Here is a 16878-nt window from a genome sequence, read left to right as displayed (position 1 = left end):
GGGGCGCGTCGCCCCGCCGCGGGAGGAGGGCCGCGTGCCGCGTCTGCGGGAAGGAACCGGGAGTGACCCGAGGCCCGGGCGAGGAGCCTACAGGCCCGCGGAGCCCCGTGGGGAACGCACGGACGCAGCTGAGCTGGGGGTCGCGGCTGCCGGCCGACGGGCCCGGCCCAGCCTGGCGCCGAGGGGGACGTGCACTGTGGACACGCGGAGGAGCGAGTCACCGCGGCCTTTAGGTGAGGAGGGGCCGTGGTCGAGTTGAAGGGCCGTGTAGCCGGAGGGGGAGGGCTGCGTCGGGGCGGGCCAGGGGACCTGGCACTCGAGGGGGCCACCCTTCTCCGGGAGAGGGGCGCCCCGACAGCGCGCGCCCCAAACTTCTTGTTATCCCAGCCTGGAAATCCCCACATTCCTTCCTCTCCGTGTTCCCACACCTCCGAATTTGATCTCCACAACTTTATCACCTAGATTTAAGTGCAAGCCTCACTTCCAACACCACACACATACACACACACACACACACACACACACACACACACACACACACACACACACACACACACACACACACACGCCCTTCTGGACCATACCCCTTTTTGGTTACCAAATCCACACTTTTTCCCCAGTCCTCTTTCCATCTCCCCTTAAATTCCAGTAGTCCCGCACTTGACCCTTCATTTTCAACTCGGAGGTGAATTTTCTTTCCCCAAAGCCATCTTTTCATACTTAAATGGTAACGTTTCAACGTTGCTGAAAGTTACACCATACTTATACAATTTCCAAGCTAATGTCTCTTTTCTTTTGATCGCTTACATGGCCTGGCCCTAATGAACCCCGCATACCACTGTATCGTAAAGGCGCCGAATTCTGTCTTTTTAAATTCTCTCACCCCCTCCCCCAAGTTTAAAGATTATTCCAAGTAGCAAGGTTCTGTTTTTCAGTAGTTTTTCAAACTGAAAAAAATATCACAGCTTAAAAATAAGACCTGCCACTTTTGTTCTTTTCTTTTTTTCTTCAGAAGGAAACCCATTTCGGTTTAATTTGTGTAGTATTGGGCATTTCAGCGATTATACTGCTTTAAAATAATTACTTGTTAGAATGCCAGGATGAATATTCTAAAAGATTGGAGTGTTTGGTTTAGTCAGTGCTGTAAACAAACCCTTTAGACTGTGTGACTGCCAGCTTCAAGTTGGAACAACTCTTAATTTGAAATTACTCAGATCATCATATGAGCTATTCGCCATTATCATAATTTCTTAAATTCATGTTAATTCCTATTTGGAAGTATTTTTTAACTGTAAGCTGGAATACTACAATGTTAGAACCAACTTGCTATTAAGTTAAATTGTGCTTTCCAAATATTTCTCTTTGAGGACGATCTTGAACACTTGTTTTTAATCACAAGTGGAAGAAAAAAATTGCAGGATGGAGAAAGTGTCAGAAAAGGAGGATAAATTTTGTAGTACAATTTTTCTTTCATCCCAATTCCATATTATTGACAACACTTGTGTAATTTTCTTATAGGTAATTTAGAATATTATAAACACACAGCTAATTTAATACATTTTCTTAGGTAATGAAAAATGTGTTCAGTTATTTACGAATTGCCGTGTTTTCAGTTTATTTAAAATTTTTCCAAGGGAATTTGCATTTCAGTTAAACGTTAGGGTGGATGTCGATTATCATGTACCTGTGAAGTAGGTGTTACAATACCCACTTTATAGGGAAGGAAACTGAAGCTCAGGGTCCCTTTGACACCTAGATCTATGTAATTGCAAATCCTGTACTCTCAATCAGTCACTGTGTCATGTTAACACATTTCTCATAGAGGATCCACTGCTACAATTTGGTTTGGGAACTTAAGAACTCCCCAAAACTCTTCTGTAGGGAGGGTTTTTTTCTTCCAGAAGCTATTTCAGAGCAGCTTATTTTAATGGGAGTCAGAATTCCCTGGCGCTAATACATTTGCAGCTTGGCTCTTAGAGAAGCATGGAATGTTCTCACAGTCTTCTCCATTTCTTTGCAAAGACATTTTGATCAGAGTTGAAGTTTCTACTGAGCTTTATTGTTTTACATAACAAATACTAAGCACTTAGTACTTGCTGTAGGAACAGACAAAGATGCATGAGTCGTCCTTAGGACCTTCAAAGAGTTTACAGAAATTGGGTAGACATTTTGTGAAAAATGACAAGCATGCAAGGCAGTTTTAATTATATGCAGAGTGATACAGAAGATGCTATAGGTATTTAAATTAGGGAGTAACCATTTAAGAGTTGAAAGGATCAAAGGATTTAACAGAGGTCAGCCTTGAAACCTGGGTAAGATTTGGATAAAGGGAAAAATGAAAGGAGCCCATTCCAATAGAGGTATCTGTGGGAAGGGTCAGAAATAATCAAGGTATAGTAATTATAATAGTCAATATATGTGTAATTCTTATTTTCTGTCAGTCACTGTTTTGAACACTCTGCTTATATTAATTCATTTAATCTTCATAACCTTATGAAGTAGATCTTACTATTCTCCTTTTATAAAGAAGGAAACCCAGGCATAGAGAGCTTAACTAACTCTCCCAGTGCCACACGGCTATTAAGTGGTAGATCCAGAATTTATACCTAGACAGCCTGGCTTCAGGATCTGAGCTCCTAAGGATGGTAAATATACTACCTCTTCATATAGTATACTTGAGTGACAGTTAACTAGAATAATATGGCCATTCCGGAAAGTCTTTTAAAACCCACTCTTAATTGTCCGCTATGTGCTTCAGAGTATGTTAGATTCTCAGGATATCAAGACATATAAACAAAAATTACAATACAGTGTTATGAATCCTGTTAGGGAACTGTATACAAGTGCATTGGGAGCAAAGATGTTTGTGGGAGTGGGGGGGAATTCCACAGAAGAGATGATGTTTCATCTGCGATATAAACAGTGCAGAACAGTTTGGAGAAAGACATTCTAGAGCCAAGGAATAGCATTTGTAGAAGCCCAAACTCTGAAATAGTAAAATGTGTTAGAGAAAGTCTAGTAGTTCGCTGTGACTTGAGCTTAAAGTCTGTAGGGGTAGCTGGTAGGGCATGATAAAAGGTAAGACCAAACTGTGTATGGCATGGTGAAGTCAAGTAAAATGAAGAGCTTAAATATTTGCTTTGCATTTGGGAAACTACAAAAATAATTTCAGCATGAGCAGAGTAGAAACCAGATTGCTCACTGTTTTCTCTAGAGCTTGAGGGCAAAATCTGAGTAGAGGGGTTTGGTTTTTTTAGAATAGATTTAAATATTGAAGAAGAAAGATTGGGCAGGCACACTGAAACCAAATTTTTAGGTTCTTAAATAGCTGAAATATTTGGCATTATTATTCACCCTTTAAAAAGCTTTTGAGGAAAAGAGTGACAAGTTTAAAGTATGCTTAGAGAGATTTCATCCATCAGTAATAATGTTCAGAATGATTTGGAGGGAAGAAAGAGACTAGAAGCAGGAAGGCAGTTATAAGTATTGAGGTGAGCAGTGCCTAAATTAGGTTGGTCATGGTGGAGGGTAGAAAAGAAAAAACAAGTGGGAAGGATCATGAAGGAAGACTGAATAAGATTTGTAACTGAGAAAAGCTAGAATGTAATGGATAGGCAAGAGACAATGATGGACCCCATCGTCGTAGGAAATTCAAGAAGGGTGAGTGTTTTTAGATGAGGGGGAAAAAAAGTACTGTGATTTTTTTTTTTTTTAAGTGCATGCATTTATGTATTTATGTGGGCATGAGTATGTATATATGTGTATGTTGTTTTTAGACCTGTTAAACTTATTTGAGTCAGAGGCAGAATATCCAAGATGATGATACATAACTGAAATTGGAAGAAACATCTCAATCAGAATATTTGAAATTATTTTGTGTGAAGGTAGTAGTTGAAGTCATACATTTTTGAAGAAGTTGGTATTTTAAAAGAATAGTAGATGCCAAATACTTTCGGGTACATTCATAGCCAGCAGATAAAACCTAGCAGAGAATTCAGTGAAGGAGACAGTAAAGTAAATAAGGAAAGAATATAACCACATGATATGGTTACATAGAAACCAAGAGATATGAGAAATTCAGAAAGCAGAGGTGGTCAACAATGTGAAATGCTTCAGAAATGCTTGTGATATTGTCACAATGGCTACAATCTCTTTTTTATTCTGTCTAGTATATCTTAGTGAGATTTAATGAGAAGTGTTAGCCAATTGACATGAGTAAGAAAGCTACATCTCTTGAAATGTGGCTATAGTATAGATTATTGTTTTAAAGCTGAATGTATACATATCCATAGCAAGAGCTTCATTCCTTTCAGCACAATAAATCTGTTGCCCTGTTAAAATTTGAATATTCAGCCTCCAAATTTTCATTTGCTCTTGATCCAAATTAATCAGTTTCATCCTTTGCTCTAAGGTAGATTAGTTTTATCATTACTTCTGAATAATGCATTTCATACTGGTCTTCTGCACAATCTGTTTTTGTTTGGATGTTCTGTTGTATGTGTTCCCCTATGCACTCCCCCTAACACAAAATGTTTCAGATAGCACAGCTCTGGTTTGTAGACTGACATGCTCTGGGATTTTGCCATTGGTAATCTACAGTTATAGAGTCAAAGATGGTGTATAGTTCATGTGTATGCTACTGTATCTGTCCAGAAAACCTTTACTCTTATTTCATGATGGGCTGTCCTGGACCCTGTCTGAACTGGGTATTCTCTATGCTCCTGTAGCACCTTCTGCATATTCCACCTCTCTAAACTGAACTTCTTAAGGGCAACAACTGTTTATTTGGCTTAAACTATATTTGTAATGTTTTATTTCTTAAGCTATGGTGAGAACATGGATCGTCATCAAAGTACTCTTTAAACCTTTTCATAGATCTCAAACAGTCAAAGATAATTTGTAAAAGACCTTCTCTAACTCTAAGGTCATAAGCATACTCTGTATTTTCTTCTAGTAGTCCTACAATTTTACTTTTGCATTTATGTCCTTAATCAGTCTGGAGTGTATGTATCTGTGATGAAGTAGGGCTCTTTATTTTTTTGCTTGTGGAGCCAGTTGTCGCAATACTATTTATTAAATAGTTCTTTATTTCCCCAGTGATACCAGTAGCTTTTTTTTCCATAAGATATTAAATTCTTATATATACTTGGGTCTGTTTCTGGACCTTTTGTTTTGTACTTGATTTAATTTTCTATTCCTATGCCAATGCCATGTTTTAATTACTATAACTTGATAGTGTATCTTAATAGATGGTATATCAAGTATTCTGTTTATTCTCTTTGAAAATTGGCTTTTGGCCATTTTCTAATATTTTATGTGAAATTTTAAATTGGTTTGTAAAGTAAACCACTTTGCAATTTGGATTAAAATTGTATTTCATTGATATATTAATTTGTGAAGAACTGATATCTCTCTCTCCCCCTCCCTCTCCTTCTCTCTCTCTCTCCCTCCCTCTCTCTCTCTCTCTCTCTCTCTCTCTATATATATATATATATATATATATATTTGTTCCATGATATTTAAGTCTTACTAATGAACTTTTTAGTAACGTTTTATAGTTTTCTCCATAAACTATTTGCATTGTTCTGATTTAATTGTTTTTCCTAGATATAGTTTAGTTTTTGATGCTATTGTCAATAGGATTTTTTTCTATTACATTTTCTAACTGGTTATTGCTGAGAGAGGGGTTTTTTGGTGATCATTTGTTCAGCTGTTATGTTAAACTCTCAGTGGTTCTAATAGTTTGTTATTTGATTCTCTTTGTTTTCATATCATCTACAAGTTTTTTCTTTTTCCATTTTTATATCTTGTTTTTTGTTTATTATATTTTTGTTTAAGCCTTCTAGAACAGTGTTGAATAAGTGATGACATCAAGCATCTTGTTTGAATCCTGAACTTAATAGGAATGCCTCTAATTTTTATCTTTAAATATGATGTTTACTATAGGTTTCTGATAAAGTACTGTGGCAGCAACACCAAGAGCTGCACTGGTAACAGCTGTTAGCATTTATTGAGTATGTAGTATGCGGCAGATGTATACTACACTGCACTCGGTGTATACTGACTTATTTAATCTTTTTTTGTTAACATCTTTATTGGAGTATAATTGCTTTACAATGGTGTGTTAGTTTCTGCTGTATAACAAAGTGAATCAGCTATACATGTACATATATCCCCATATCTCCTCCCTCTTGCGTCTCCCTCCCACTCTCCCTATCCCACCCCTCTAGGTGGTCACAAAGCACCGAGCTGATCTCCCTGTGCTATGTGGCTGCTTCCCACCAGCTATCTGTTTTACATTTGGTAATGTATATATGTCCATGCCACTCTCTCACTTCGTCCCAGCTTACCCTTCCCCCTCCCCTGACTTATTTAATCTTGACAAAAGTCCTACGAAAGAAGGTGGTGGGGTTATCCTTATTTTACAGATTAGGAAAATGAAAATTAGGGATATTAAATAACTTGCCTAAGATGTTTTACAAAAAATAGAGGAGCTGGGATTTGAATACAGGCAGTCTGATTACAGAGTCCATCCTCTTATCTACTTCATGAATATAAAGATGGTCTCTTTCAGTCTAGTTTTCTAATACTTTGTTGTTATTTTAAAATTATAGCTGAACAGTTGTTGAATATTATCAGATGCTTTTCAAGCATCTAGTGGAATGATTGTGTTATTTTTGTCTTTAATCTATTAGAAAATATAGTGGATAACATTGGTATCTTTTCTCATGTTGAAATATACTTGTATTTTTAGGCAAAATACTTGTTGGTATTTATGGGGTTTTTTTTCTTTTAAATACATTGCTAGAACAAATTTGCAAATGCTTTATTTAGGTTTTTTCACACCAATTCATAATAGTTTGACAATAGTTTTCTTGTGTAATCCTTGTTTGATTTGGTATCCAAATGACTCTGCAGCTTCTGGCCAAAACGGGGAACAAGGATAAGGTTTACCCTCATGTCTGAAACAACCATAAAACAAAATATACATAGAACAGTGATAAGACACTGGACACTGGATGATGAAAGGCAATGATCTTGTGAGATGGGAAACAAATGAGGTAGATCCTATGATTGAACTAGCGTACTACCTTGAGAGAGTTTCCAAACCATGTCATAGGTTGGGGAAATCTAGGCTAAGCTCAGTGGATACTCTTTGAATTGAAGAAGATGGCTGGAGTTCATAGAACAGAATACTGGAGAATCTTGAAACTCTTGAAACAAGAGAATTCTTGAAAACTTCAGAGTCCCCTTAAGCTGTTTAGCTGAGTGCATGCATATAAAGAAACTGCCGGGACTTCCCTGGCAGTCTAGTGATTGAGACTCCACACTTCCACTGCATCAGGTGTGGGTTCGATCCCTGTTCAGGGAACTAAGATCCCACATGCCATTAGGCGCAGCCAAGACAAAGCAAACAAAAAAACAACAACAAAAAAGAAACTACTGAGAAAGAAGCTCATGAAAGGATTAGAGGTAACAGTGCTTAATGATTCCACAGGGTTAGGAATTGTGCCTGTCCTCACCAGCCAGATTGGAAACCATCTTGATTCATGAGACATTGGATAGAGTACACAGAAGGGTCTTGTGTCAGTAGTAGGGAATAATTAGTCCCGGAATAAGCACTGCTCCAATCCCACCCGACTTATCTTTAAAAGCAAGACCTGAAAGGATCAGATTGTTTTCAAGTAAGTTAACTGTGTCCTGGAACAGGACAGGATTCTGTGTTCAAGAATCTTTAATAGGAATACAAAAGTATCCGACACTCAACAAGGTAAAATTCACAATGTCTGACATTTAATCAAAAATTACCAGGTATGCAAAGAAGCATGAAAATATATATATTAGAGAAAATTCAGTTAATCAAAACTAACCGAAAACTGACACATGTTATAATTATCAAAGACACTAAAGCAGTTGCCATAACTGTGTTCTATATGTTCAAAAAGTAGAGTCATGGAAGATATGAAAAAGACCCAAATTAAACTATGCTAGGTATGATTTTAGATACTAGGAATATAGCAAGGAGCAAAACATACAAAATTTCCTACCTCATTTGCTCACATTCTATTTTGGGGACACTAACAGTGTATTAGTTTCCTAGGGCTGCTATAACAGAATACCACAAACTTAAAACAAATTTATTCTTTTAAGGTTCTGGAGACCAAAAGTACTTCTGAGACTCTGGATAGAATCCTTTGCCTCTTCATAACTTCTGATAGTAGCTGATAGTCCTTGACATACCTTGGCTTACAGCTGCATCACTCTAATCTCTGCCTCTGTAGTCACATGGCATTCTTCCTGTGTATTTCTGTCTCATAGCAGACACCAGTCATATTGTAGTAGGGCCCCACCCTACTCCAGTATGACATCTTTTTTTTTTTTTTAAATAAATTTATTTATTTATTTATTTATTTTTGGCTGCATTGGGTCTCTGTTGCTGTGCGCGGGCTTTCTCTAGTTGTTGTGAGCAGGGGTACTCTTCGTTGCCGTGCACAGGCTTCTCACTGGGGTGGCTTCTCTTGTGGAGCACGGGCTCTATGCGCAGGCTTCAGTAGTTGTGGCTCGTTGGCTCAGTAGTTGTGGCACCCAGGCTCAGCAGTTGTGGCACACGGCCTTAGTTGCTCCACGGCATGTGGGATCTTCCCAGACCAGGGCTCAAACCCGTGTCCCCTGCATTGGCAGGCAGATTCTTAACCACTGTGCCACCAGGGAAGCCCCCCAGTATGACATCTTAACATCTAATTACATCTGTAACAGCTTTATTTCCAAACAGGGTCACATTTTGAGGTACTGGGGGTTAGAACTTCAACATATCTTTTGGGGGGACACAACTCAACCCATAACAGACTATAAGCAAAATAAGTTAATTAAATAGTATTTTAGAACAGGGGTTGGCAAACTGTGGTCTGCAGACCAAATCCAGCATGCATTCTCTTTTTATAAATAAAGTTTTATTGGAACTCAGCCATGCCAGTTTGTTTACATACTGTCCCTGACTGTTTTTGCACTCCAAAAACAGAGTTTACTAGTTAGTGGTCACAGAGACCTGAAGGCCCACAAAGCCTAAAATATTTATTATCTTGCCCTTTACAAGAAATGTTTGCCAGCCTATTTTAGAAGGTTAAGTGCTAGTGAGAAAAAACAGGAAAGGGAGGATATGCAATATAGGCTAGTCAGAAAAGACTTGTATGAGAAGGTGAATTTGAGCAAAGGCTACAAGGAATTAATCTTTATGTACTGACTTAGAAAGATGTCCAATACGTAGTGTTAAGGGAAAAAAAAGTTACAGAACATTATTGTGATCCCATTTTTGTAGACTGATAAAGTATATATTTATACAATATAAAGTTATACACATAGAAACTTTTGTAAGATTATACACCAAATTGTTCACAGTTATCTTGATGGGATTATAGGGGATTTTCACGTGACGTATTATCAATTCCTATTCATTTGAAAGTTTTAAAATACTTATGTGTTTTCTTTGCATTTAAAAATATCATTGTTATAGATTAAATTTCTTATATGTTATTAAATTATATCAAAGGTTTAATGTGTGTGAAACAATAGTGGGGGATTCAACTCCTTATCTGAGTTTGAAGTTATCTTGTTACATTTCAAAGAGGAACGACTGCTCCTTATGCTAGAATTTAACCTAATACTGAGCAGATTTTAAAATGAATTTTTACGTCTGTGTGCATATAATAATTTGGCAGTTGAGGAGTCAGTAGCCTTAACTTACTGCTAGTGGAAGACAAAAGGTATGATTTTGTGTAAGATTTGCTTTAACTGCTTTTGTCAGATTCAACAAAATGTTCCTTTCACATGTCTATGACATACATGGATATCAAGGAGGTTTAGGTTAAGCGTGGGGGAGCCAATAATGTTTCCAAGCACGTAGCAAAACTACCCTAGGATACTTGAATACTCTTGTACAAGTGTTTATGGGAGTGCTTTATACTGAAACTCAGAAGATATCTAAAATGAGAATGCTTTCTCAAAACCTGAAAGACCAGTAGGTGGCAGGAATTTAAGTACACATATAAAAAATATTGTCAAAACCATCTTTCTAAACAAGACTCTCCTCTCTCTACAGTGAGACCCAACGAAAAGAGCATGACATTTAGAAGCAGAAGACTTAGTTTCAGATCCCTGCTCTTTCACTTACGAATTTTGTGATTTGGGTAATAAGTACCTTACCCTGTCTGAATTTTTGTTTTTTCTTTTGTAAAGTTCCAATAATTAATCCCTGCCTTTCCAAACCCAAGAATGTACAATTCCAAGAGTGAACCCTAAAGTAAGTTAGAGATTTTAGGTGACTATAGTGTGTCAATGTAGGTTCATCCTTGGTAAAATGTACCATTCTGGTGAGTAGTGATGTTAATAATGCAAGAGGCTATACGTGTGTGGGGACAGAGGGTCTGTGGGAAATCTCCTTACCTTCCTTTCAGTTTTGTTGTAAACTTAAAACTACTGTAAAAAAAAATAAAAACTTAAAAAAAATAATAAAATAATGATCCCTGCCCTATCCACCTGCTTCTCTAAGATATTAGGAGAATCAAGTGAAATAATTTACATGAAAGCAGTTTGTGTAATGTGAAATAGTATACAAGTATTAGTTATTATGAATTCATAATTAGTACTAATGGAATAGCACAGAGTTGGATAACGTTTTAAATAATTAATTTGATAATCAGTTAATGTAGGCATGACTGACTTTTTGCGAATTTATCCATAATCACACTACTGTGTATGACATGATGTAAAAGGTACCATATTGAAATTTCCCCATCCTGATCCCTGCTCAACTTATTTATTCAACAAATATTACTTTGCCTTCTATTTGGCAGTCGTAATTCATCTACTGTTCTACAGTTATGGTAGTACTGTTTCTGTAGTAATAAAGTTTATACTGACAGTCTTCCTCACATGTAAATCTAAATTTATTATTCATTCTTTTTCATTCTATCCTAATTTTTTATCAAATTAAAAGGGAAAAAAACTCAAAAATCACAATCCATAGGAATAAAAATAATTTATAAAGGGTTAAACTATTAAATATTTATCAATTAAACTCCACTACTTTTTCTCCCACTTAAAAAATCCATGGAAATTAAAGTAAGAACAAACAGCTATAAGGATAGCTTTGGATTTGTTCTAATTTTTTAACTAAATCATCCATAAACTTTGTTACTTTAACATTAATAGTAGTGAATTATTTATGATGCATCTTTTTTTTTTTTTTTAATAAATTTATTTATTTATTTATTTATTTATTTTTGGCTGTGTTGGGTCTTCGTTTCTGTGCAAGGGTTTTCTCCAGTTGCGGCAAGCGGGGGCCACTCTTCATCGCGGTGCGCGGGCCTCTCATTGTTGCGGCCTCTCCCGTTGCGGAGCACAGGCTCCAGACGCGCAGGCTCAGTAGTTGTGGCTCACAGGCCTAGCCGCTCCGCGGCATGTGGGATCTTCCCGGACCGGGGCACGAACCCGTGTCCCCTGCATTGGCAGGCGGATTCCTAACCACTGCGCCACCAGGGAAGCCCCTATGATGCATCTTATGCCTCCTTTCAACACATTACCATATTGAAACCACCATAGTTGAGGAATTGCTGCTGTAGAACAACCGCTCAGTTCTTGGAAAAATCCTTTCCTGTATTTGTGGTTAGTGGTCATGTTTTGGCTTCATAGAACCTTCCAAAATAACATGCAAATTTCGAGGAAAATCAGTATATACAATATGTGCTTATAATATATGCATAGAATATTCTGCAAGAGATGAGGAGAAAGGATAGTGCTAATAATAGAATTTTAAATTGATTATCTGTTGTCAACAGAATGAAAGGGGAAAAATAAGCAGAGTACTATCAATTCAATCAATTTTAAAACAAGATAAGCCTCCAAATGAAGTGGACTATATTGCATATAATATTTTAGATAGTATCAGTACTACTGTGTCTCCATCTCTTAGGTTTGGACTATGACATCAAGTTCCTTAATAGATGTTCCTTTATCACATTTCAATGACAATCCTTTAAAAATTAGGAAACATTACTTTCTAACTGTTAAAATGCGAAACCTACCTTTGCCTGTTTTCCTTTTACTTGTGTTTCATGGCACTGCTCATATAAATCAAATTGCTTTGAAGTAATCGTAAATACTTTCATGGGACTTCTTGTTTCAGAGTTTTGTTATAAGACTATAGTACATAAATAGAAAGATTGCCAGTTTTCAGAACTATGAAGAAACCTCTCTACAGTGTGAACAAGGTACTTGCTAGGGTAGGTGGTCAGGATGACATGACCACATACCACTCTACCAACATGCTCAGATATTTTTCTGTTCTGTTGTTTTGATGAACAGTTGAATGATGTGGTAGATTTTTCTACTCTGAGACTATTTAAAGTTGGGAAGTAAGGAATAAAACAGGTGGAGGAAAATGGATCCTGCAACTTAGTTCTTTTATAGCTCTACCTGAGACAGTCTAAACAATTCATTATCAAATTATTTTGTTATAGAGTGACTGTTACCTGGTTAGGGAGTATAAAAGTATTTATATTTTGTAAAATGATACTATGTTTCAAGTGTAGTACTATGAAGCCCTCATCAAGAAGTTAGTAGTAAAATGATACTATGTTTCAAGCGTAGTACTATGAAGCCCTCATCAAGAAGTTAGTAGTAAAATGATACTATGTTTCAAGCGTAGTACTATGAAGCCCTCATCAAGAAGTTAGTAGTTTTATCTTGGAGAGATACACATTAAGTATTTTTTATTTAAATTATATTTATTTTCTATTTTCTAAATACTGAAGCCACAGGGTACAACATTGGAAAAGGTACAAAGAGCACACTGTAGAGTCTCCCTCCCACTCTAGTGTCTCAAACAGCCAGTGGCAGCCAGTATTTGAATTTTTATCCTTCTAGAGATGTTTTATGCACATATAAGGAAATGAGTATATGTTTTGCCTTTTTTGTTGTGTTTTTGCCCATAAATAACAAATATACTGTTCTGTACCTTAGCAATGTATTTTAGATATGATTCTATATCTGTACATTTTTTTAATGACTACATGTATACTGTGTTTGGATATGCCATAATTTACCTAGTCCCCTATTCGTGAACATTTAGGTTGCTTCAGCCTTTTACTATTAAAAAGAATGCTGTAGTGAATAACCTTGTACATGTGTTGTTTTGCTCATATTCATAGGATAACATACTAGAAGTAGAATCATTAGATTCAAATGTACACATACTTTAATTTTGACTGATAGCGCAAAATTGGCCATACACCTTGTCTGGGTAGGGTTTTTGTTTTTAATTGAGGTCTTATTTACAAACAATAAAATTCATAGTTTTAGGTGTACAGTTTGATGGGAAGGTTATGCCAGTTTACACTATAACTGGCAGTGTATGAGAATGCCTTTATGTCATATTCTCATAACACTGCTGATAACTTTAATTTTTATGTTTTTGCCAGTATTCAAGGTGAGAATGATATTGCAATAGTTTTGTTTGTTTTATTATTTTTACTAACTACAACTTATATACAATAAAGTTCACAAATCATAAGTGTACAGCTCATGTTCAGTATCCCAGAATGCTCCCTTCTGTCCTCCCACCACCTTCCCTCCAAAAGAGAACCACTATTCTGACCTATCCCCATAGATTAAGTTAGCCTGTTTTTGAACTTGATATAATTGTCGGTGTCAATGCTGAGGCTTATCATGTGCTTTTAACTTAGTAAAGAACTGCCAAATTGTTTTCCAAAGTGTCTGTATCACCTTGCATTCCTATCTGGGTTGTTTTAATTTGCATCTTACTATGAGTGAGGTTGAAAGTATCATTTCATATGTTTGAGTTACTTGTATTTCCCTCTCTGTAAACTGCCTGTTCAACTCATCTTGCCTGTTTTCTTCTAAACAGGCAAGATGAGGTGTTGGAATTTTTTTAGTGTTTTGTAGGCATTCTTCATATGTCAGGAGATATTTTTGGTCAGGCTATGAATTACAAACTCTTTTCCCCATTTTGTCGATTATCTTTTGAAGTTGCTAATGCTGGGTTTTGCCATGTAGAATTTTGTCTCTGTGAAGCTCTCAGTCTCAGAGTATTTACTAATAGTGCAAGACTTCATAATACAGAAACAGAATTGCTCTTTTAATTAACCTTAAAGTATAAATTATGTTTCCCAGTAATATTTTATGTAGCCATAACTTTAGTGGGAATAAATAAAAATATTCTGAAGACTTAAACTTGTTTTCTGCGTTCTTATAAGAATTTTACCACCTTTTAGAAAACAGCTATACAGTGGAAACAAAAGAGCTTTAGAAATTGTGTCTGAATTTATTATGTGTAGTAAGAGTAAAAATATTTAAAATAATATTACATGTGTCTTTTACAGAAATATCTATGCAAGATGTTGACGTTGCAAACTTGGATAGTGCAAGCCTTGTTTATTTCCCTCACCACTGAATCTGTAGGTAAGGTTCATGAAATATCCTACCTCCCAACCCCACAAATTAGGTTTGTGTATTTTTGTATAATTACATAATTAAGCTTATGTTGAATAATTAAATAATTATGCTTATATATTTATTCTTTCTAGGATCATTATTGAGAGAATGATGTTGTCTTAAAAATGAATTTAAGAAGTAAAAATACTCTTGATAAATTATAATTTGTATAATTTGAGTTGAAACACTCAATTACTCAGTAATCCTAAATCCTGTTTAGCTATACTAACAGTAACTTTAACGTAGAGAAGGAAAAAAGGGGTTTTTTTGTTTGTTTTTATAAATAAAGAAATAGGAAATTTGTTAACTTTTAGCACTTCCCTCCTTAACCTTCACTCCAAAGGTGTCACTGAGCAGCAGTGTGATTGTGATAACAGAATGAAGAGGTCGCCTAGAGCAGTACTGCTCATACTAGGCCACAGCCTGTCTGAGAACTGGTGGTTATTGGTCCACAGCGAGATGAGTACAGAAATTAAGAGTAAATGTTTAGAATCTCTTTTAACAATTTGACATAGCCATGACATCCAAGCATGTGATCAGTGGACTTGTCCCATTGAACATTAATATAAAACAAAAGTATAAGTTTGTGAAAGATTGGGAGAAGAAAACCTAAACTGATCCTTCACCACAGATAGTTTGAGAAACACTGCTCTAAGTCAAACCCTCTTCAAGTTCAAGAATGCAGCCTCTTTTTAAACAGTTGAAATGATATAAACCTTATGTTGAAATCTTTCCTTATTTAAGTCTTTCCTTAGTCTTGAACCCAAATTTTCTTCCTTGTAACTTTTTCTCATTAATCCTAGAAATCCTTCTGTAGTAGGCCCACTTTCCTTTCCCATGTTCAACTCTTCAAGTATTGAAGGACTGCTTTCCTGTGTCTATAACCCCTCTCTTCCCCAAACTAAATTTACCTAATTATCCTAATTATTCTTTTATAGGACTTGGCTTCCAATCTATATGTGCTGATTACCCTCCTGACTCTTCTCTTAGTTTCCCATATCATATTTAAAATATAATACCATCCCACCTCTCCTACTTAACCGACTATGAAACTTTAGCCGGTCACTTAATCTATGTCTGTTTCCTGATCTGTAAGATGGGGATAATAACGGTCCCTAACTCCTAGGGTTATTGTGAGAATTAAATGAGTTAATACACAGAAGGCATTTGGGCAGTGCCTGGCCCATAGTAAGAATTATAAAAAGGATAGTAATAATATATTTATTATTTTATAATTATTATTGAATAAAATGCACTTAAGAAAAAAATAAATGTATCAGAACTAGACATGGTCTGAGTATAGTGATTTTATTACTTACTTTGATCTGAACATCATTTTTATTAAAGCAATAAATAGTAGTTTAAAAAAATAATAGTTTTTTGCCCGCTAAGATACACCATAGTTTCATGTTAAGCTACCTACCAGTCAGTGAAAATTCTCACATCTTTTTTTTTTTAATTTGATTTATTTTGGGCTACGTTGGGTGTTTGTTGCTGCACGTGGGCTTTCTCTAGTTGCAGCAAGCGGGGACTACTCTTTGTTGCAGTGTGTGGGCTTCTCATTGCGGTGGCTTCTCTTGTTGCGGAGCATGGGCTCTAGGCACACAGGCTTCAGTAGCTGTGGCACACAGGCTCAGTAGTTGCGGCTCGTGGGCTCTAGAGCGCAGGCTCAGTAGTTGTGGCGCACGGGCTTAGTTGCTCTGCGGCATGTGGGATCTTCCCAGACCAGGGCTCGAACCTGTGTCCCCTGCATTGGCAGGCGGATTCTTAACCACGGTGCCACCAGGGAAGCCCTCTCAGATCATTTTCACATGAGTTACCTTTTAAGCCATTTCTCCCTCACTCTATATTTATTTCTTATCAACCTAAATAGATAATTTTCTCTCTTGCAAAATCCATTAGCCTATCAGTCTAATCTTTCAACATAATTTTGAATCCTAATGTTATCATCCAAATTGTTGGCAATCCATTATAGTCTTGTCCTTTGCTGATTTGATAAATGTGTGTGTGTGTCTGTCTCTCTGTCTCTCTCTCTGTTTTCCCCCAAGTTGTTGATAAAAATGTTGAAAATAACAGGACTACATTATCTATTGCTGCCACACAGATTACTCTAAAACTTCATGCCTTAAAATGACATTACTTATTATTTCTCATGGTTTATGTGGGTCAGGAATACAGACAGGCACAGTCAGACTGATTCTTCTTTGCTCTGATGTCTGGGTCCTCAGCTAAAATATTCAAAGATTGGGGGCTGGAATCATCTGAAGGCTCATTTACTTATATGTCTGGTGTTGATGCTGGCTGTAGACTGAGGGCTTTGCTGGGGCTCTTGGCCAGAACACCACACATGGTCTCTCCACGTGCCCTTGG

General features: G+C 36.6%; 1 protein-coding gene and 1 long non-coding RNA gene across 4 annotated transcripts in view; both read left to right on the top strand.

Annotated features, from left to right (window-relative positions):
- Positions 1-16878, top strand: part of LOC309624477 — a 249491-nt gene that overhangs the window by 57080 nt on the left and 175533 nt on the right. The window lies entirely within an intron of this gene.
- Positions 26-16878, top strand: part of IL6ST (interleukin 6 cytokine family signal transducer) — a 49029-nt gene continuing 32176 nt past the window's right edge. Inside the window, exons 1-3 of one of the 3 annotated variants that reach the window (XM_082382232.1) lie at positions 26-233; positions 10097-10184; positions 14397-14475. In XM_082382232.1, coding sequence (XP_082238358.1) covers positions 14412-14475 — 64 coding nt within the window. In that variant the 5' untranslated portion in view covers positions 26-233; positions 10097-10184; positions 14397-14411. Of the gene's footprint in view, positions 234-10096; positions 10185-14396; positions 14519-16878 lie in introns of those variants that run through there. The other 2 variants (XM_082382233.1, XM_082382234.1) reach the window with 2 other exon arrangements.

Source organism: Balaenoptera borealis, assembly GCF_965194805.1.
Source record: "Balaenoptera borealis genome assembly, chromosome: 2".
NCBI lineage: Eukaryota > Metazoa > Chordata > Mammalia > Artiodactyla > Balaenopteridae > Balaenoptera > Balaenoptera borealis.
Note: the sequence above shows the minus strand (reverse complement) of the source record. Positions and strands in the feature narration are given on the sequence as shown.